The 15,475-nt window shown below is 41.6% G+C and overlaps 1 protein-coding gene across 3 annotated transcripts in view; it reads right to left on the bottom strand.

Annotated features, from left to right (window-relative positions):
- LOC106585765 (EGF-like repeat and discoidin I-like domain-containing protein 3) overlaps positions 1 to 15,475 on the bottom strand; it is a 213,270-nt gene that overhangs the window by 135,765 nt on the left and 62,030 nt on the right. For all 3 annotated transcript variants that reach the window (XM_014172354.3, XM_014172355.3, XM_014172353.3), the window contains one exon: positions 11,266 to 11,394. In XM_014172354.3, coding sequence (XP_014027829.1) covers positions 11,266 to 11,394 — 129 coding nt within the window. The remainder of the gene's footprint in view (positions 1 to 11,265; positions 11,395 to 15,475) is intronic.

Here is a 15,475-nt window from a genome sequence, read left to right as displayed (position 1 = left end):
ACAGGCACATAGGCGTGGTCTATCACAAATGCATATAAATCAGTCACAGATATTTGTTTTGTACAAAACTTGGTTCACATGTTCCGACCACTGTGAAGACTCAACATTTGCAAGCGCATTCACATTGACTACACAGTGACGCTATAATGAGTTTAGCTAACCTGTAAAGTATGATTGAGTTTGGCCACATTGTGGAGTTGTTGGATAGGATAAAACATGAATGCAAGCTCATTGGCTCCTAGCGGCCATGTTTTTTCAGATTCTTGGAAGATGTGCATTCATAGATGATATATACCAAATTTGGTTCCGATCGGTCCAGCAGGTTCTGTAGAAGCAGATGTTTAAAGTAGTCAACATCATTGAAAATGGTTCAAAATATGGCACATCAAAAGCATATTATATTGCATGATCAGTTTGATTTTGATTTCTGATATTTGGTAAGTGTGCTAAATAGTACAGACGTAACTCATCCTAGGGCAATGTGTCCAATTTGTCCTGATGGTAGCACCGTGGGCACACAGCTGAACCCCGGCAACACTGGTTTACATTTGGTTGAGTTGTCAACTAACCTGAATTCAAAGTGATATCAAAAGATTTGATCATGTCATTGCATTTAGGTTAAAAGTTGCGTGAAAAAATGCAAAATTCCCTTACGTTAATTACTGTTTTTCAAACGTAATCAGTTTTCCCCATTGATTCAACATCATCACATTACATTTTTTTGTTGAAATGACAAAAGGGCATCATCAATGGATTACACAGTCACAGACATAGAAAAAAACACAATTTAATCCTGTCAAATTATTTTTCAGGTTATTTTTGAGCTATGTAATTTTCATCCACCTAGGCTAATCGTGATTAATTAATTGACATTGCTGGGGGAGCGTGATTTGGATATTTGAGTATTGGACCACATTCAACCAAACTCTACTACAACTTAGCTCCCAGCTACACTATATCTAATCAGAGGTGCCTTCATTAACACACCCACCTTATTATAGAATGTTAAATATTTTGAGCTAAAATGGATGGCTTCTAATGAAGGAAAATAATGAATAAGACTTTTGGGTAAATAAATATGCTAAATATGCTCCTAAAACTTTGGGAAGAGAGATCAAAATATTGAGGCAGGGGCTGCAGTAAAAGACAGGCCTATCAGACCACCCCCCTCTGCTCTGTGGAGACAGAAAGAGAGAGACAAGCCTCAGAAATGACCACCCTATGCTTATGATTGTACAATAGTGTAAGGGGTGCGTAACTGGTGGCAGGGAAGTCAGACGCAGGAGAACAGAACTAGGTAATAGCTGGAGCAGTTTAATTGCAAAACCAACGGCATAAAGAATAACAAACATGGGTACAAAACCCGTCGCGCACCAGAAAACATGTGCACAAGCACTTACAACAAACAATTCCACACAAAGACATGGGGGGAACAGAGGGTTAAATACACAACAATTAATGAGGGAAATGAAAACCAGGTGTGTAGGAAAACAAGACAAAACAAATGGAAAATGAAAAGTGGATCGATGATGGCTAGAAGACCGGCGACGTCGACCGCCGAACGCCGCCCGAACAAGGAGAGGAACCGACTTCGGCGGAAGTCGTGACAAATAGGGAAGACTGCCGACTGTTGTTCTTTAAGACACACACACACACACACACACACACACACACACTCACAAACATACAGACAGACACACACACACACTGTCACGACTTCCGCCAAAGTCGGCTCCTCTCCTTGTTCGGGCGGCGTTCGGCGGTCGAAGTCACCGGCTTTCTAGCCAACGCCGCTCCATTTTTCATTTATCCATTTGTTTTGTCTTGTTCCCTGCACACCTGGTTTTCATTCCCCAATCACACTGCATGTATTTATTCCTCTGGTCCCCCTCATGTCTTTGTGTGGAATTGTTTGTGTTACGTGTTTATTGTTGACGCGCCATACTGGTTTGCTTTTACTGTGTTGTTCATGAAGATGTTTATTGTTAAACATAAATTATTGTGACTGTTTTGCGTGTTTTGCACTTTTGCCTATGGGCTGGAGGTTTTGACGCAGTTGCGTCCGTCTGTTGGTTTCTCCTGCCTCAGTAAAGTAGTGTGCGCCTGTTCACAACTCTCTGCTCTCCTGCACCTGACTTCACTACCAGTACGCACACACCTGACACACACACACACACACACACACACACACACACACACACACACACACACACACACACACACACACACACACACACACACACACACCTATCTCGCATTCCTACTCACTCAAACATACAGTGCAAGTCAAAAGTTTGGACAAACCTACTCATTCAAAGGTTTTTCTTAATTTTTACTATTTTCTGCATTGTAGAATAATAGTGAAGACATCAGAACTATGAAATAACACATATGGAATCATGTCCTAACCAAAAAAAGTGATAAACAAATCAAAACATTATATTTGAGATTATTCAAAGTAGCATCCCTTTGCCTTGATGACAGCTTTGCACACTCTTCTCTAAGCCAGCTTCACGAGGTAGTCACCGGGAATACATTTCAATTAACAGGTGTGCCTTGTTACAGGTTAATTTGTGGGATTTCTTTCCTTCTTAATGCATTTGAGTTGTATTGTGACAAGATAGGGGGGTATACAAAAGATAGCCCTATTTGGTTAAAGACCAAGTCCATATTATGGCAAGAACAGCTCAAATAAGCAAAGAGAAAAGACAGTCTATCATTACTTTAAGACATGAAGGTCAGTCAATCCAGAAAATGTCAAGGACTTTGAAAGTTTCTGAAAGTGCAGTCGCAAAAACCATCAAGCACTACGATGAAACTGAGGACCATCTCTATTGAGGACCGCCACAGGAAAGGAAGACCCAGAGTTACCTCTGCTGCAGAGGATAAGTTAATTAGAGTTAACCTCTTGACGGTCGCCTAGGATAGGGGGCGCCACAGCGCATTTTGAAAAAAAATGGTGCCCATTTTAAACGGCCTACTACTCAAACTCAGAAGCTAGGATATGCATATAATTAATACTTATGGATAGAAAACACCCTAAAGTTTCTAACACTGTTTGAATGGTGTTTGTGAGTATAACAGAACTCATATGGCAGTCAAAACCCCGAGACAGATCGAAACAGGAAGTGGAATTATAAATTGCGGACTCAACTTCATCACGTTGCCTATTAATCACCCCGTGAGCTATGGTTTATTGAGCACTTCCTATTGCTTCCACTAGATGTCCCCCAGTCTTTACAAAGTGATTTGAGTCTCCTACTGTGAAAACTGACAGAATGACACGCTGTGGAACGTGGTCACACGGAGAGGGCCATCACCATTATGACGCCGGCGCCCCTAGCTACCCTCCTCTTTCGAAACGTTTTGAAACAGAATGCAATCGTCCACCTCGAATCTTATTGGAGCTCTGGTTGAAAAAGGCCCTAAAGATTTATGTTATACAACGTTTGACATGTTTGAACGAACCTAAATAAGAAAAAAATGCATTTTGGTGAAAGAGTAGCCCCGCGCACGTCGGAACTTTTGGTGCAGCCTTCAGAACGCGCTAACAACAACAAGCTAATGGAACATAAAGGATTAACTTTTTCGAACGAAAATACATTTGTTGTGGACCTGGGATTCCTGGAAGTGCCTAAGGATGAAGATAATCAAAGGTAAGGGATTATTGACAATAGTATACAAGACTAGATTTGATATGCGATTGTTCCAAGATGGCGCTGACCTGTATTGCTAGCCTATTGTTTTGAGTATCGCATCCCCTTTTATCGCAAAGTGTGATTACCCAGTAAAGTTATTTTTAAATCTGGCAGTACAGGTGCTTTCAAGAGATATTCATCTATAAATCTTAGAATGACAATATTACATTTTAAAAATGTTTTCGAATAGTAATTTAGTAAATTGTAGCGCTGTTTCATCGGATGCATTTGAGGGAAAATAGTTAGTCAACGTTACGCACCGATGTAAAATGCTGTTTTTAAATATAAATATGAACTTTATCGAACAAAAGAATGCATGTATTGTGTAACATGATGTCCTAGGTGTGTCATCTGATGAAGATTGTCAAAGGTTAGTGCTGCATTTAGCTGTTTTTTGGTTATTTGTGATGCATGTGGTTGGTCGGAAAATGGCTATGTGGCTACTTTTACAATATACTCCTCTAACATAATCTAATGTTTTGCTTTTGCTGTAAAGCCTTTTTGAAATCGGACAACGTGGTTCGATTCAGGAGAGGTGTATCTATAAAATGATATAATTTGGAAAAAAAATTGAAAAAAAAAAATTATTACATTTTGTTATGCTAATGGCGATAGGATTTTTCACTGGATGTGAGGCCGCACAGGGGTTAACTGCACCTCAGATTGCAGCCCAAATAAATGCATCACATAGTTCAAGTAACAGACACATCTCAACATCAACTGTTCAGATGAGACTGTGTGAATCAGGCCTTCATGGTCGAATTGCTGCAAAGAAACCACTACTAAAGGACACCAATAAGAAGAAGAGACTTGCTTGGTCCAAGAAACACGAGCATTCCACATTAGAATGGTGGAAATATGTCCTTTTGTCTGACTTTTACAAATTTGAGATTTTTGTTTCCAACCTCTGTGTCTTTGTGAGACGCAAAGTAGGTGAACGGATGATCTCCGCATGTGTGGTTCCCATCGTGAACCATTGAGGAGGAGGTGTGATGGTGTGGGGGTGCTTTGCTGGTGAAACTCTGTTATTTATTCACTTAACCAGCATGGCTACCACAGCATTCTGCAGTGATACGCCATCCTATCTGGTTTGCACTTAGTGGGACTATAATTAGTTGTTCAACAGGACAATTACCCAAACACACCTCCAGGCTGTGTAAGGGTTATTTGACCAAGAAGGAGAGCGATGGAGTGCTGCATCAGACGGCCTGGCCTCCACAATCACCCGACCTCAACCTAATTGAGATGGCTTGGGATGAGTTGGACCATAAAGGGAAGGGAAATCAGCCAACACGTGCTCAGCATATGTGGGAACTCCTTCAAGACTGTTGGAAAAGGATTCCTCATGAAGCTGGTTGAGAGAATGTCATGAGTGTGCAAAGCTGTCATCAAGGCAAAGGGTGGCTACTTTGAAGAATCTAAAATCTAAAATATGTTTTTATTTGTTTAACACTTTTTGTTTACTACATATGTGTTATTTCAAAGTTTTGATGTCTCAACTATTATTCTATAATGTAGAAAATAGCAAAAATAAAGAAAAACCTTGAATGAGTAGGTGTGTCGAAACTTTTGACTGGTACTGTACAGGCTATACCTTCTCTCACGCTAACACACACATGCAGGGATACACAGATATACCTCTGCCAAAGTCACTGAGAGCATTTCATGGAGATGTGATGCCGTGAGGTGAATATAAGTCTGTTGTATGTGCAAAGCATGTATGTTTTCTCCCTGTGTGTGTGTGAAGGTTTAACTGTGTGTTCTAAAGAGAGAAAGACAGAAATGGCGGTACCACTGCATCTCTCCAGCAGCATATCAAATAAATGTGTCTAATGCGGGCATAATCGGAGAGCCAGCAGTATGCCCAGATGCAGATCTAGCGTCTCTGTCGCCTGTGCAGATGAAAGGCCGCTCTGATGTTGACCAGGTGTATTGACTTACAGTAATTGCTCCTCGTGGCTCATATTAGACCACGCCATGAAGACAGGCTGATTCCCTCAGAACAGGGAGCCGAGCAGGCGTCAGAGCCAACAAGACATGACAGCACCTGTCAATACATCATCAAATATGAAAAAACCCACACATCCTACGTTTAGCTTCAATCAATTGTGCCCTGTTGGCATGGTTTGAAAATAAAGAGGGCAAAGACTGCTTATTGATAAAAAATTGGAGATGAAATGCACTCTGAGACATCTGGCCGAGGAATAAAGGGATGTAGTGAAGGCACAGCCCCAGCCCATTCGGAGAAGAAGGCATGTTTTAAACTTGTTTTCCATGGAGCCAGCTTGGGAACACTGTGCATATCACCACACAGCCTTTCCCGCTGGCTGGGGTTCTGTGCCCTCTCTACCTACATTATCCTATTTCAGGAAGAGAGTGTTCGAGACATCATTAAGCTCATAGTGCACTGCTTCGCTGTTTACTCATACTGAGCTGATGTGCTGTAGTCTTCTACATCAGTGAGAGTGAGGATAGTGGAGCACCCTGAGATCCTAGCGAGAGAGCACTGTTATAATGATGGTGTGCTTTTTCATTTAAGCCTAGTTTATCATCTCTTCCTGACAGGATAGGTTCGATGTTTTGAAAAGGAAATGCCTCATGTTGACTACAGCCTGCCATCTGATTGCTGCAGGCAGTTTTGCAATGGAGTTAACAGGGGGTACTGTACAGTACAACCAATGTTGTCCACTGGATTAGTTGAGAGTCCCAAGACAAGTGGTTGTATCATGACACATTAACCCTACAACAAAGACAGAAAAAACACATAGAGAAAGTAAGAAAGATGCTTCTGCAAAATGTAAACAACAGCGAATCAACCTTTGTTTGTTTGTATTGTCTGACCTTGGTAGATGGAAGACGCAGTATGTGTGCCCAGGACAGGCTTGACCCCTACAGACACAGAGGTGATCACTCCCAATCGCCTGCATGTTTGACACTTCATTACAATAATAAGCCATTTTCCGAATACTGTGGTCTGACAGTCGGCCCCCTGTCGCCACGTGAACATGACAGCGCATCATTTGAGTAATGACAACGCAGCGGCACATTCTCTCAAAATAAGAGCTGCGATAATAACAGTGATGATAATAAGCCAAACCGCCAGGGACTTGCTGTGCCTTTTACAGACTGTGGAGACTCCTGGAAGGTCGCCAGCATGAGCACCGATCATATGGGGACACTTGAAAAACAAACATACTATAATACATGTCAGAAAACGGGTTGATTTTACAGATTGTGTCTGCAAAACAAAGCCCTGATTCAACTATTATCACATAACATATCAGATTTGACATGACAGGTGTTTTATTTCTCTAAGCTCTATTCAATTAAGTTAATACATATTTTATATTTCCCATGTATTTTCACGGCAGACAGAATGTGCACTGACTCCATTTTACCTAGGAGAGGCTGGATAAGCGAGGGTATATCCATCTGCCCCCAAGGGATTTCAACAAATACACTTTCAGTCACATACTGTAATCTTCACAATCCTGGGATTCTCCATCCTTGTCTTGGTTCTGTGCCCCCAAAAAATGTCCATCTTATCATCTTATATTGATGAAAGCCTAAACTGTCCATTATTTCAAGGACCAGATGCCCAATTGTGTTAGAATCAGAGAATCCCTAGTGCTAACAAACCAAATGTTCACATTCTATTAGAGAGAACTACAGCACAGTACTGCATCCTGGAGAAAGCTAAAGGTTTGTTTGGTAGATACAGTATTGAAACAGAGATATATTGGGCTTCAGTAAGGTGTGCACATCAAATACATAAACAAACAAAAAACGTCATATTTATTTTTGTGACATATCATATAGCCCTATAAGAAAACCCTTTTGGGTTCCAAGTAGAGCTCTTTAAGGGTTCCATGTAGAACCCTCTGTAGAAAGGCCTCTACATGGAACCCAAAAGTGTTCTACCTGCAACCAAAAAAGATTACTCAAAGGGTTCACCTATGGGGACAGCAGTAGAACCCTTTAAGGTTCTAGATAACATATTTTTTTCTAAGAGTGTAGGATTAGAAGCCAGACGTACAAAACACACCTTTCTATTTTTCCTTGATAGCTAGTTTTCCTTGGCAAAGCCAACACAATGTACTTCAGCTGCCGACCATGAATGTACAAACCTATTCTGTAAAGCTGTTTGCGAATTTGTCGCTGAGGTGTCTGAAATGCCCTGTCTGTGCTCTAAAATCTCAACAACTCAACTTGTCTCCTGAATAGCTCAGCACAAAAAAAAGTTAACTCAGCTGTAGACCTGTCCATCAAAACAGACTTAAAATAGCTTATATTTCCCAAGCTGTTCATGCCATGTCATTTATGTCTGTGCTTCATAAACCACCTCTGAAGAGCATGGTGTGTAATACTGTCTGTGTTTAGGATAATGCTCAAAGGTGTGAAATTGGATTTGGGTCTGACAGAGTGAGCAGGTAAAGGGAACGGCAAAGGCTTGGGTTTCTCTGCTGCACATTCAAACCAGAGTATTGGTAACATCATATACAGTACTGATAACATGCACATTATGTAGTACATGTTCAATCAGAATAAGAGCAAGAGGTGAACAGACTGTGGTTAGTTTAGTAGTAAATAAAATGGTGAAGTTATCTCTGACTTTATTTGACTTGTGATTTGTTTTAAAGCAAAATAAGCTGTGAAATGGTGTCAAGCCAGACAACATTACATTTATTCCAGTGTTCAATATGCAAACACATATCAGTATCGTCTCTGCTTCTCCCTACTTGTCATTCTGGTTTCTGCTGGATTCCCTGGCAATATTTCTCCACTTAGAATGAAGGCACGCAGGCAGCCATTCAACTCGGGTTTGTTCCTCTCCGATAAAATCCGACCGACTCAATTTTATCTTTTCCATTAAGCTCGTCAGCAATTAAAAGCCCACCCGCACCTCAACAAAGCCAGCAAAGCTGTCATTCTGAGGGAACAATTATTCCTGTGCCTTTATCAATTAATTGCAGAAATTATCCAGACACTAGATTTTGTTTATTAATGTCTTCAGATACATGTACAGATTTTTATTAATTTGACTGTAATGAGTGAAAATAAAAATGGCAGCCATTAGTACGTATTCAGTTTGGCAGCCATTAGTATGCATTCAGTTTGGCAGCTTTTAGTACGTATTCAGGTTTGCAGCCATTAGTACACATTCAGGTCGGAAGTCAGCAGTACACATTAAGGTTTGCAGCCATTATTACATATTTCGGTTAGCAGCTTTTAGTATGTATTCAGGTTGGCAGCCAATAGTACGTATTCAGTTTGACAGCCAGTAGTACCTATTTAGTTTGGCAGCTTTTAGTACGTATTCAGGTTGGCAGCCAATAGTACGTATTCAGTTTGACAGCCAGTAGTACCTATTTAGTTTGCAGCCATTAGTACGCATTAAGGTTCACAGATATTATTACGCAATCAGGTTGGCAGCAATTATTACATATTAAGGTTGGTAGCCATTAGCATGTATTTAGGTTGGCAGCCATGAGCACATATTTAGGTCATCTCAAATAGGTCTCTCGCCCTCGGGGCTTAATGGAAAACAATAACTGAATTATGATGTGCATGCTAACAGGATCACTCATTCTGAAATCAACATTGGGCCAAATTCATGAGGCTAATGTTGAAAAAGTCAGGATTAAATGTAGAGCTGTCACTTAGTCAAAGAACTTGGCCCTTTCACTTGAAATTAATTAAAAGGCAGACTAACTAAATGGAGCACAGATATATATATATATATACACACACACACGAAACCTTTCCATAAGCCATCACATGCGGAAACGGTCAGAAAAGTTGGGGGACTGGAGCACAGTGAGTGTGACTTGGCAGTAGAACAAATACACATGGGTGATACAGTCCTTATCATTCCTTTCTGTATAGCAATAAATTACAAGATCTCACTGTGTTTTATCTGGATACTTTACAATATGGATAAATTCAAGAATTGGTTAAGTTTAACGATGGGTAGCATTTTGCAGCATTCCAAAGATCAAAAACACCATAACAAAGGAATTCCACGCATTTATTAAGTCGGGTAACTGGAATTAATTTCACTTGAAAGCTAATAAAATCTAAAGCAAGTAAAAAAAAACATTTAAAAGACTGTGGTGACATAAATGCAGTCAATCTCCCCTGTCCCTCATGTTCATTTAGACAACCATAACTCTCTGTAGACTGTGTCTCGAATGCTCTTTTTCTCACAATAGCAGGGAGGAAAAGAAAATCACTTTTCTCCAGAACATCTCTGTTTATCTTCTGGGTCTGTTTAACCTACATGTAAGTGGGGAAATACCAGATGCATCTGGTTTAGCTATCTCTCTCTCTCTCCCTCTCTCTCTCTCTCTCTCTCTCGCTCTCCACCCTTTCTCTCCCCCACCCTTTCTTTCTCTTTCTCTTTCTGTCTCTAAACTAATATCCATCCCGCCCAGACTTGACCAGAATATATTAAAGCTGCTCTTCATTATTTACAGACACACCTGTGAGGAAGATGGCCTGCGTATAGGAAAGGAAACCTAATGCCCGGATCCGCCAAGCAGAGACAGGGAGAGAGGGTATAGGAACCACAGGAGCTGGCCTATATATCATCCAGCAGGATATAGCATTTAGCACTTCCAAACAAAGACTAAACTTTGGCCACTAATCCAGCGTTAGTGGCTAGCGGGTTCCCTACTTCTTCCCTGTTCATATTGAATTGTTTTCTGGTCTGAGGGGTAAGGTTACTTTGATAAAGCATTCAAAAACAGTGCAAGTAATACTGTAATAATGTAATAACAATAATGTAATACTCTCAAAATGTGAAGTAACATTTTTCAAAGGATCACCTTGTAGCTATGACTACATGTTGCTCTCATGTTGATCTATTCACACCGTCGCCATGGCTTTGTGTTTGTTTTGTGCAATATAAAAAGCAGCACAGATTAACATGCACAGCATTGTTCAAGGATATGTTCATAATTGTGTTTGTCTTAGTTCTCTTACAGGAAACATCCTGAATACAATTTATGTGTACATGTGCGCACACACACACACACACACACACACACACACACACACACACACACACACACACACACACACACACACACACACACACACACACACACACACACACACACACACACACACACACACACACACACACACACACACAGAGATAAGATGCAGTAACACCAGCTCCTGTTCAAGGTCTTACATCATGTAGTGTAGCAACATACATTTCCTAACACTAACATTTTTAAGTGCATACTCTACAAAAGAAAGCAAATTCAGCACTTTTATTTTCTGTACCTGATTTACTGCTCTGGCATTTTGCTGAACCCACTCTTTCAAGTTAAACACAGCTTTGCTTGAAACACACCTTTACTTTCTGTAAAGGACCATTATTTGTTTTCTCTAAGCTCTTGGATGGTCATGACAGGTGAGCATTTAACCAGTGAAAAGTCTTTATATGAATGGCAAAATGTTCTTTACGATCTCTACTTCACTCTTTTTTCATATGGAGATTTTGCCTAGAAATGTTAGCACCGGTAGATACAAGGACAATGATGATAATCCAACTTACTGTGTTGGCAGTGGATTCCGTTGAAGCCGGTTGGACACTTGCAGACATAGCCTATGAACGTGTCGCCTCTGTAGGTTTCACTGATTTCACATATTCCTCTGTTGTGGCATGGGTTCGGGTGGCACGGTCCTGAGTGGAGAAACAACAAACAGAAGGAGACAAAACATGGTCAACATTATCAAGGGGTCTTTTGCCATTATAAATATTGACTAGATATGGATGCTTGCGCAAACATCATTACAGTAGTGATGCATTGTATCAGGTTGTGGTCCATCCTTTTCCTTCAGAGAATCTCCGACTGACTTAATGAATCCAATACAGTGGGTTGAACTCTAAGTCAGAGGAAAGGACTGGTGGGTAAATAGATGGATGGAAAGTGATAGATGAAGTGCCTGTCATTCACAGAGTTCTAGTTCTAGAGTTCTGCAGAACTGCCCACAGCTAGCCTCGTACGAACCATCCTGAGCTGCCCAGAGCTAGCCTCGTACGAACCATCCTGAGCTGCCCACAGCTAGCCTCGTACGAACCATCCTGAACTGCCCAGAGCTAGCCTCGTACGAACCATCCTGAGCTGCCCACAGCTAGCCTCGTACGAACCATCCTGAACTGCCCAGAGCTAGCCTCGTACGAACCATCCTGAGCTGCCCAGAGCTAGCCTCGTACGAACCATCCTGAGCTGCACAGAACTAGCCTCGTACAAACCATCCTGAGCTCCCCAGAGCTAGCCTCGTACAAACCATCCTGAGCTGCCCAAGGCACGGAGGCTGCACTAATGATACTGGAATACCCCACACTCGGAAAGCAGCATTTCCTAAGATAAACATAGCGTAGAGTTCAGCCTGTTTAACTGCAATGAAGCCAAGAAATACACCCACACAGCAAAACACACATTAAATAAGCAAAGCTGAAATCTCAATAAGAGGAAAACATATTTTATTTGAAAGTGCCTGGTCTGTCTCAGTTGATGAGGATTAATAACTTGGTTAGCACGCTCATCTTTTCCCAGGTCTTTTCTATTTTTCCAATTCAGTTTTGCTACAATGTCATTTCTTAGGGAATAATAATGACAGCAAAGGCTTGGACTCAAAGTTATTATAAGCAAACACTTATGACACAGCAATATGTCACTGCACTGACAGTGCCTACAACATGGTGCCATAACACTGCCATCTAAAACCCCTCACCGACGACTACTACCTGCAGTGTGGGCCAAATGTAAATGACAAGGCCTCGATGAAGGCTTATTGGATTCATAACTCAGAGCCTGCCAATAGCTCCCTCATGTTTTAAACAACGAGGTGTAGAACTGCCTGGATGCTGTCAAAACTTCCCAGTTGAAGTTTGATGGCAAAACTTTTGTAATCTCTCACAGGGAAGATATTAATGCAAATAACTTTGAAGGGATGGGGGGATCGACTATCAAATTATGTTGTATAATGCTGTGATTGACTTATTTGGCAGAGTCTTAAACATCAATCAGATCTATTTTATAACCAGGAGGGTAGGAGCATCGCCCGTTCACAATTAATTTATGGTGACTGAGAAGGCTTAAAGTTCCATATTGGCTCAACACATACTTAACCATGGGATGTTAAATAAAACAACTTGAGCCAATATTCAATGCTTCAAAGGACATGAAAACACGTCTAGGGACTGGTCCTGTGACAAAAAGAAATGTTTCCAACTTACAAATAAATTGTCTTTTGTATTTTTTTTTTAACCAAATTGTTGACAGGCATAACTGCCTTTTGATAGGTCACTTATTCTATTTCCCTTGTCTTCAGTAACACCTATAAAGGAAGAGATGACAGGTCTTAGGGTTCGATTCATGTCTTCACTCTTACATCGATAGGTGAAGAACCAATTTCAGCACAATTGCTAGTGTCCAGTCAACACACAAACAGCCTATTCCCTCTCATCTGCTTAACCTCAGTCACAAGAAAAGAGTAGCAACGTCACAACATCATAGAGATCCAGGGCAGATTCAGCCTTTAGAATGAACACAGGCTAGCTTATTGCTACGTGTTGTTGGCAGTGGCACGTCGTTGCATATGAATTGCAAACGAGGGTAACCCTATCAAAGTCAAGCCCATTCCGCCTCACTCCTGTATCAGTATTAATGAGACTTGTGGATAATTAGTTGAACAGAGGAAAGTATAATAGCTTCACAAAGGCCTTGCTCTCTAAGGAGGAGGAGAGGGTGTCAGGCGTCAGGGCTGTTTTGACGTGACGATCTATAACGGCACAAAGGAACACAGAAAGCCTCTCTAATGGAGAATGCATCCCTGCACAAAGCACAGCCACAGCAGAGTGAGAGTGAGTGAAAGAGAGAGACAATGAGAGAGCGAGAGAGCGAGAGAGAGAGAGAGAGAGAGAGAGAGAGAGAGAGAGAGAGAGAGAGAGAGAGAGAGAGAATGAGAGAGCAAGAATGAGAGAGAGAAATAGAGAGCGAGAGAAAGAAAGAGAGCGAGAGAGAGAGCGAGAGAGAGAATGAGAGAGAAAATGAGAGAGAAAGAGAGAGAGTGAAAGAAAGAGAGAGCGAGAGAGATAGAAAGAAAGAGAGAGAGCGAGAGAGAGACAGCGAGAGAAAGAGAATGAGAGAGTGAGAGAGAAAGTGAGAGGGAAAAAGAGAGAGAAAGAGAGAGAGAGAAAAAGGGGCGGTCTATATTAGCAGTGTCCTTTGGGACTTCACCCTGCTAAAACGTTCTTTGTCCTACGAAGTTGTTCTCTTTGCTGTCGGTGTGTGTGTGTTGAAAAGAGGTTGGGGGCTTTGCTGTGCGAATGTCAGCCACTGTAGTCTTGTGTGCGCTAGCCCTTGGGCCGTGATAGATGTGTGCCACGCGATGCCTGCGCGAGCTCCGCAATTTCCTTTTGGGCTGCAAAGAGAGCCCAATCAATCAACGGTGAAAACCTGATGAGTGGTTAAACACAGAAAAGCGTCCTATGTTTCCTCTAAGATCAATCACCAAAGTGTGACATTTTCGGTGTGTCGGGTACAGTCGAGCCCCTAAATCCTATTTGGCAGGTTTTAGGAACATTACCTTGTTCCGATGCCGGGGGATTGTGTATTTACCCAGCTAAATTTCATTAGACCGAGGGATAAACCATATGAACTGAGTATACAAAACATTAGGAACTGCTCTTTCCATGACATAGACTGACCAGGTGAATCCAGGTGAAAGCTATGATCCCTTATTGATTTCACCGGTTAAATCCACTTCAATCAGTGTAGCTGGATTGTGTATGTATGAAATTCAGAGGGTGAACGGGCAAGACAAAATATTTAAGTACCTTTGAACGGGGTATGGTAGTAGGTGACAGGCGCACCGGTTTGAGTGTTTCAAGAACTGCAACGCTCCTGGGTTTTTCAAGCTCAACAGTTTACCGTGTGTATCAAGAATGATCCACTACCCAAAGGACATCCAGCCAACTTGACACAACTGTGGGAAGATTTGGAGTCAACACGGGCCAGCATCCCTGTGGAACGCGTTTCAACACCTTGTAGAGTCCATGCCCCTGACGAATTGAGGCTGTTTTGAGGGCAAAAGGGGGGGCAACTCAATATTAGGAATGTTTTCCTAATGTTTTGTAGACTCAGTGTACATTAAAGACCGCAATCTAAACTCCTCAGTCAACTCCGTATACAGTCTACCTAAGACCATGCAACTTTAAAGCTGATGAATCATATTTGAGCACAGGCATTGAGCCACACTTGGCTATGTTACTGGGTTTTTTCCCCTGTGGTTATTCTTGGTATTTCATTTTTCTCATCCAGCATTTCTCGATGTCTTAATATATACTTTCCAAATGCAAATCTGCTGTAAAGTGCATCTTTCAACCAACAAACAATGTTGTTCACATTTAAAACGTCTCAGCAACCTGAGGAATGCTTAACGTTATAGCCTCGATTACAATCTCTGGTGGTCCCACATAAAATGGGTCGAGTGATGGACTGGGGGCAGAGTGAATCAGGGGCGGATTGAACCAACCACTGTGGTTGGCTGATCATCAGCATGATTACCTTGTATTTAAAGTCACAGGATATTCTGAGAAGCTGGCACCCCCACCCTAACTGTGACTTCACAGAACCTCAACCCTCAACCATCCCTCATCCTGACCCCTTATCAGGGCCAGTAGAGAGGAACCCTCCCTCATCACCACACTTGTTAGAACACATCATTTCTGTTAGTCAGGCTCCATATCCACTGTC

The sequence above is a fragment of the Salmo salar genome, chromosome 24 (genome assembly GCF_965601325.2).
Source record: "Salmo salar chromosome 24, fSalSal1, whole genome shotgun sequence".
In the NCBI taxonomy this organism is placed as follows: Eukaryota; Metazoa; Chordata; class Actinopteri; order Salmoniformes; family Salmonidae; genus Salmo; species Salmo salar.
Note: the sequence above shows the minus strand (reverse complement) of the source record. Positions and strands in the feature narration are given on the sequence as shown.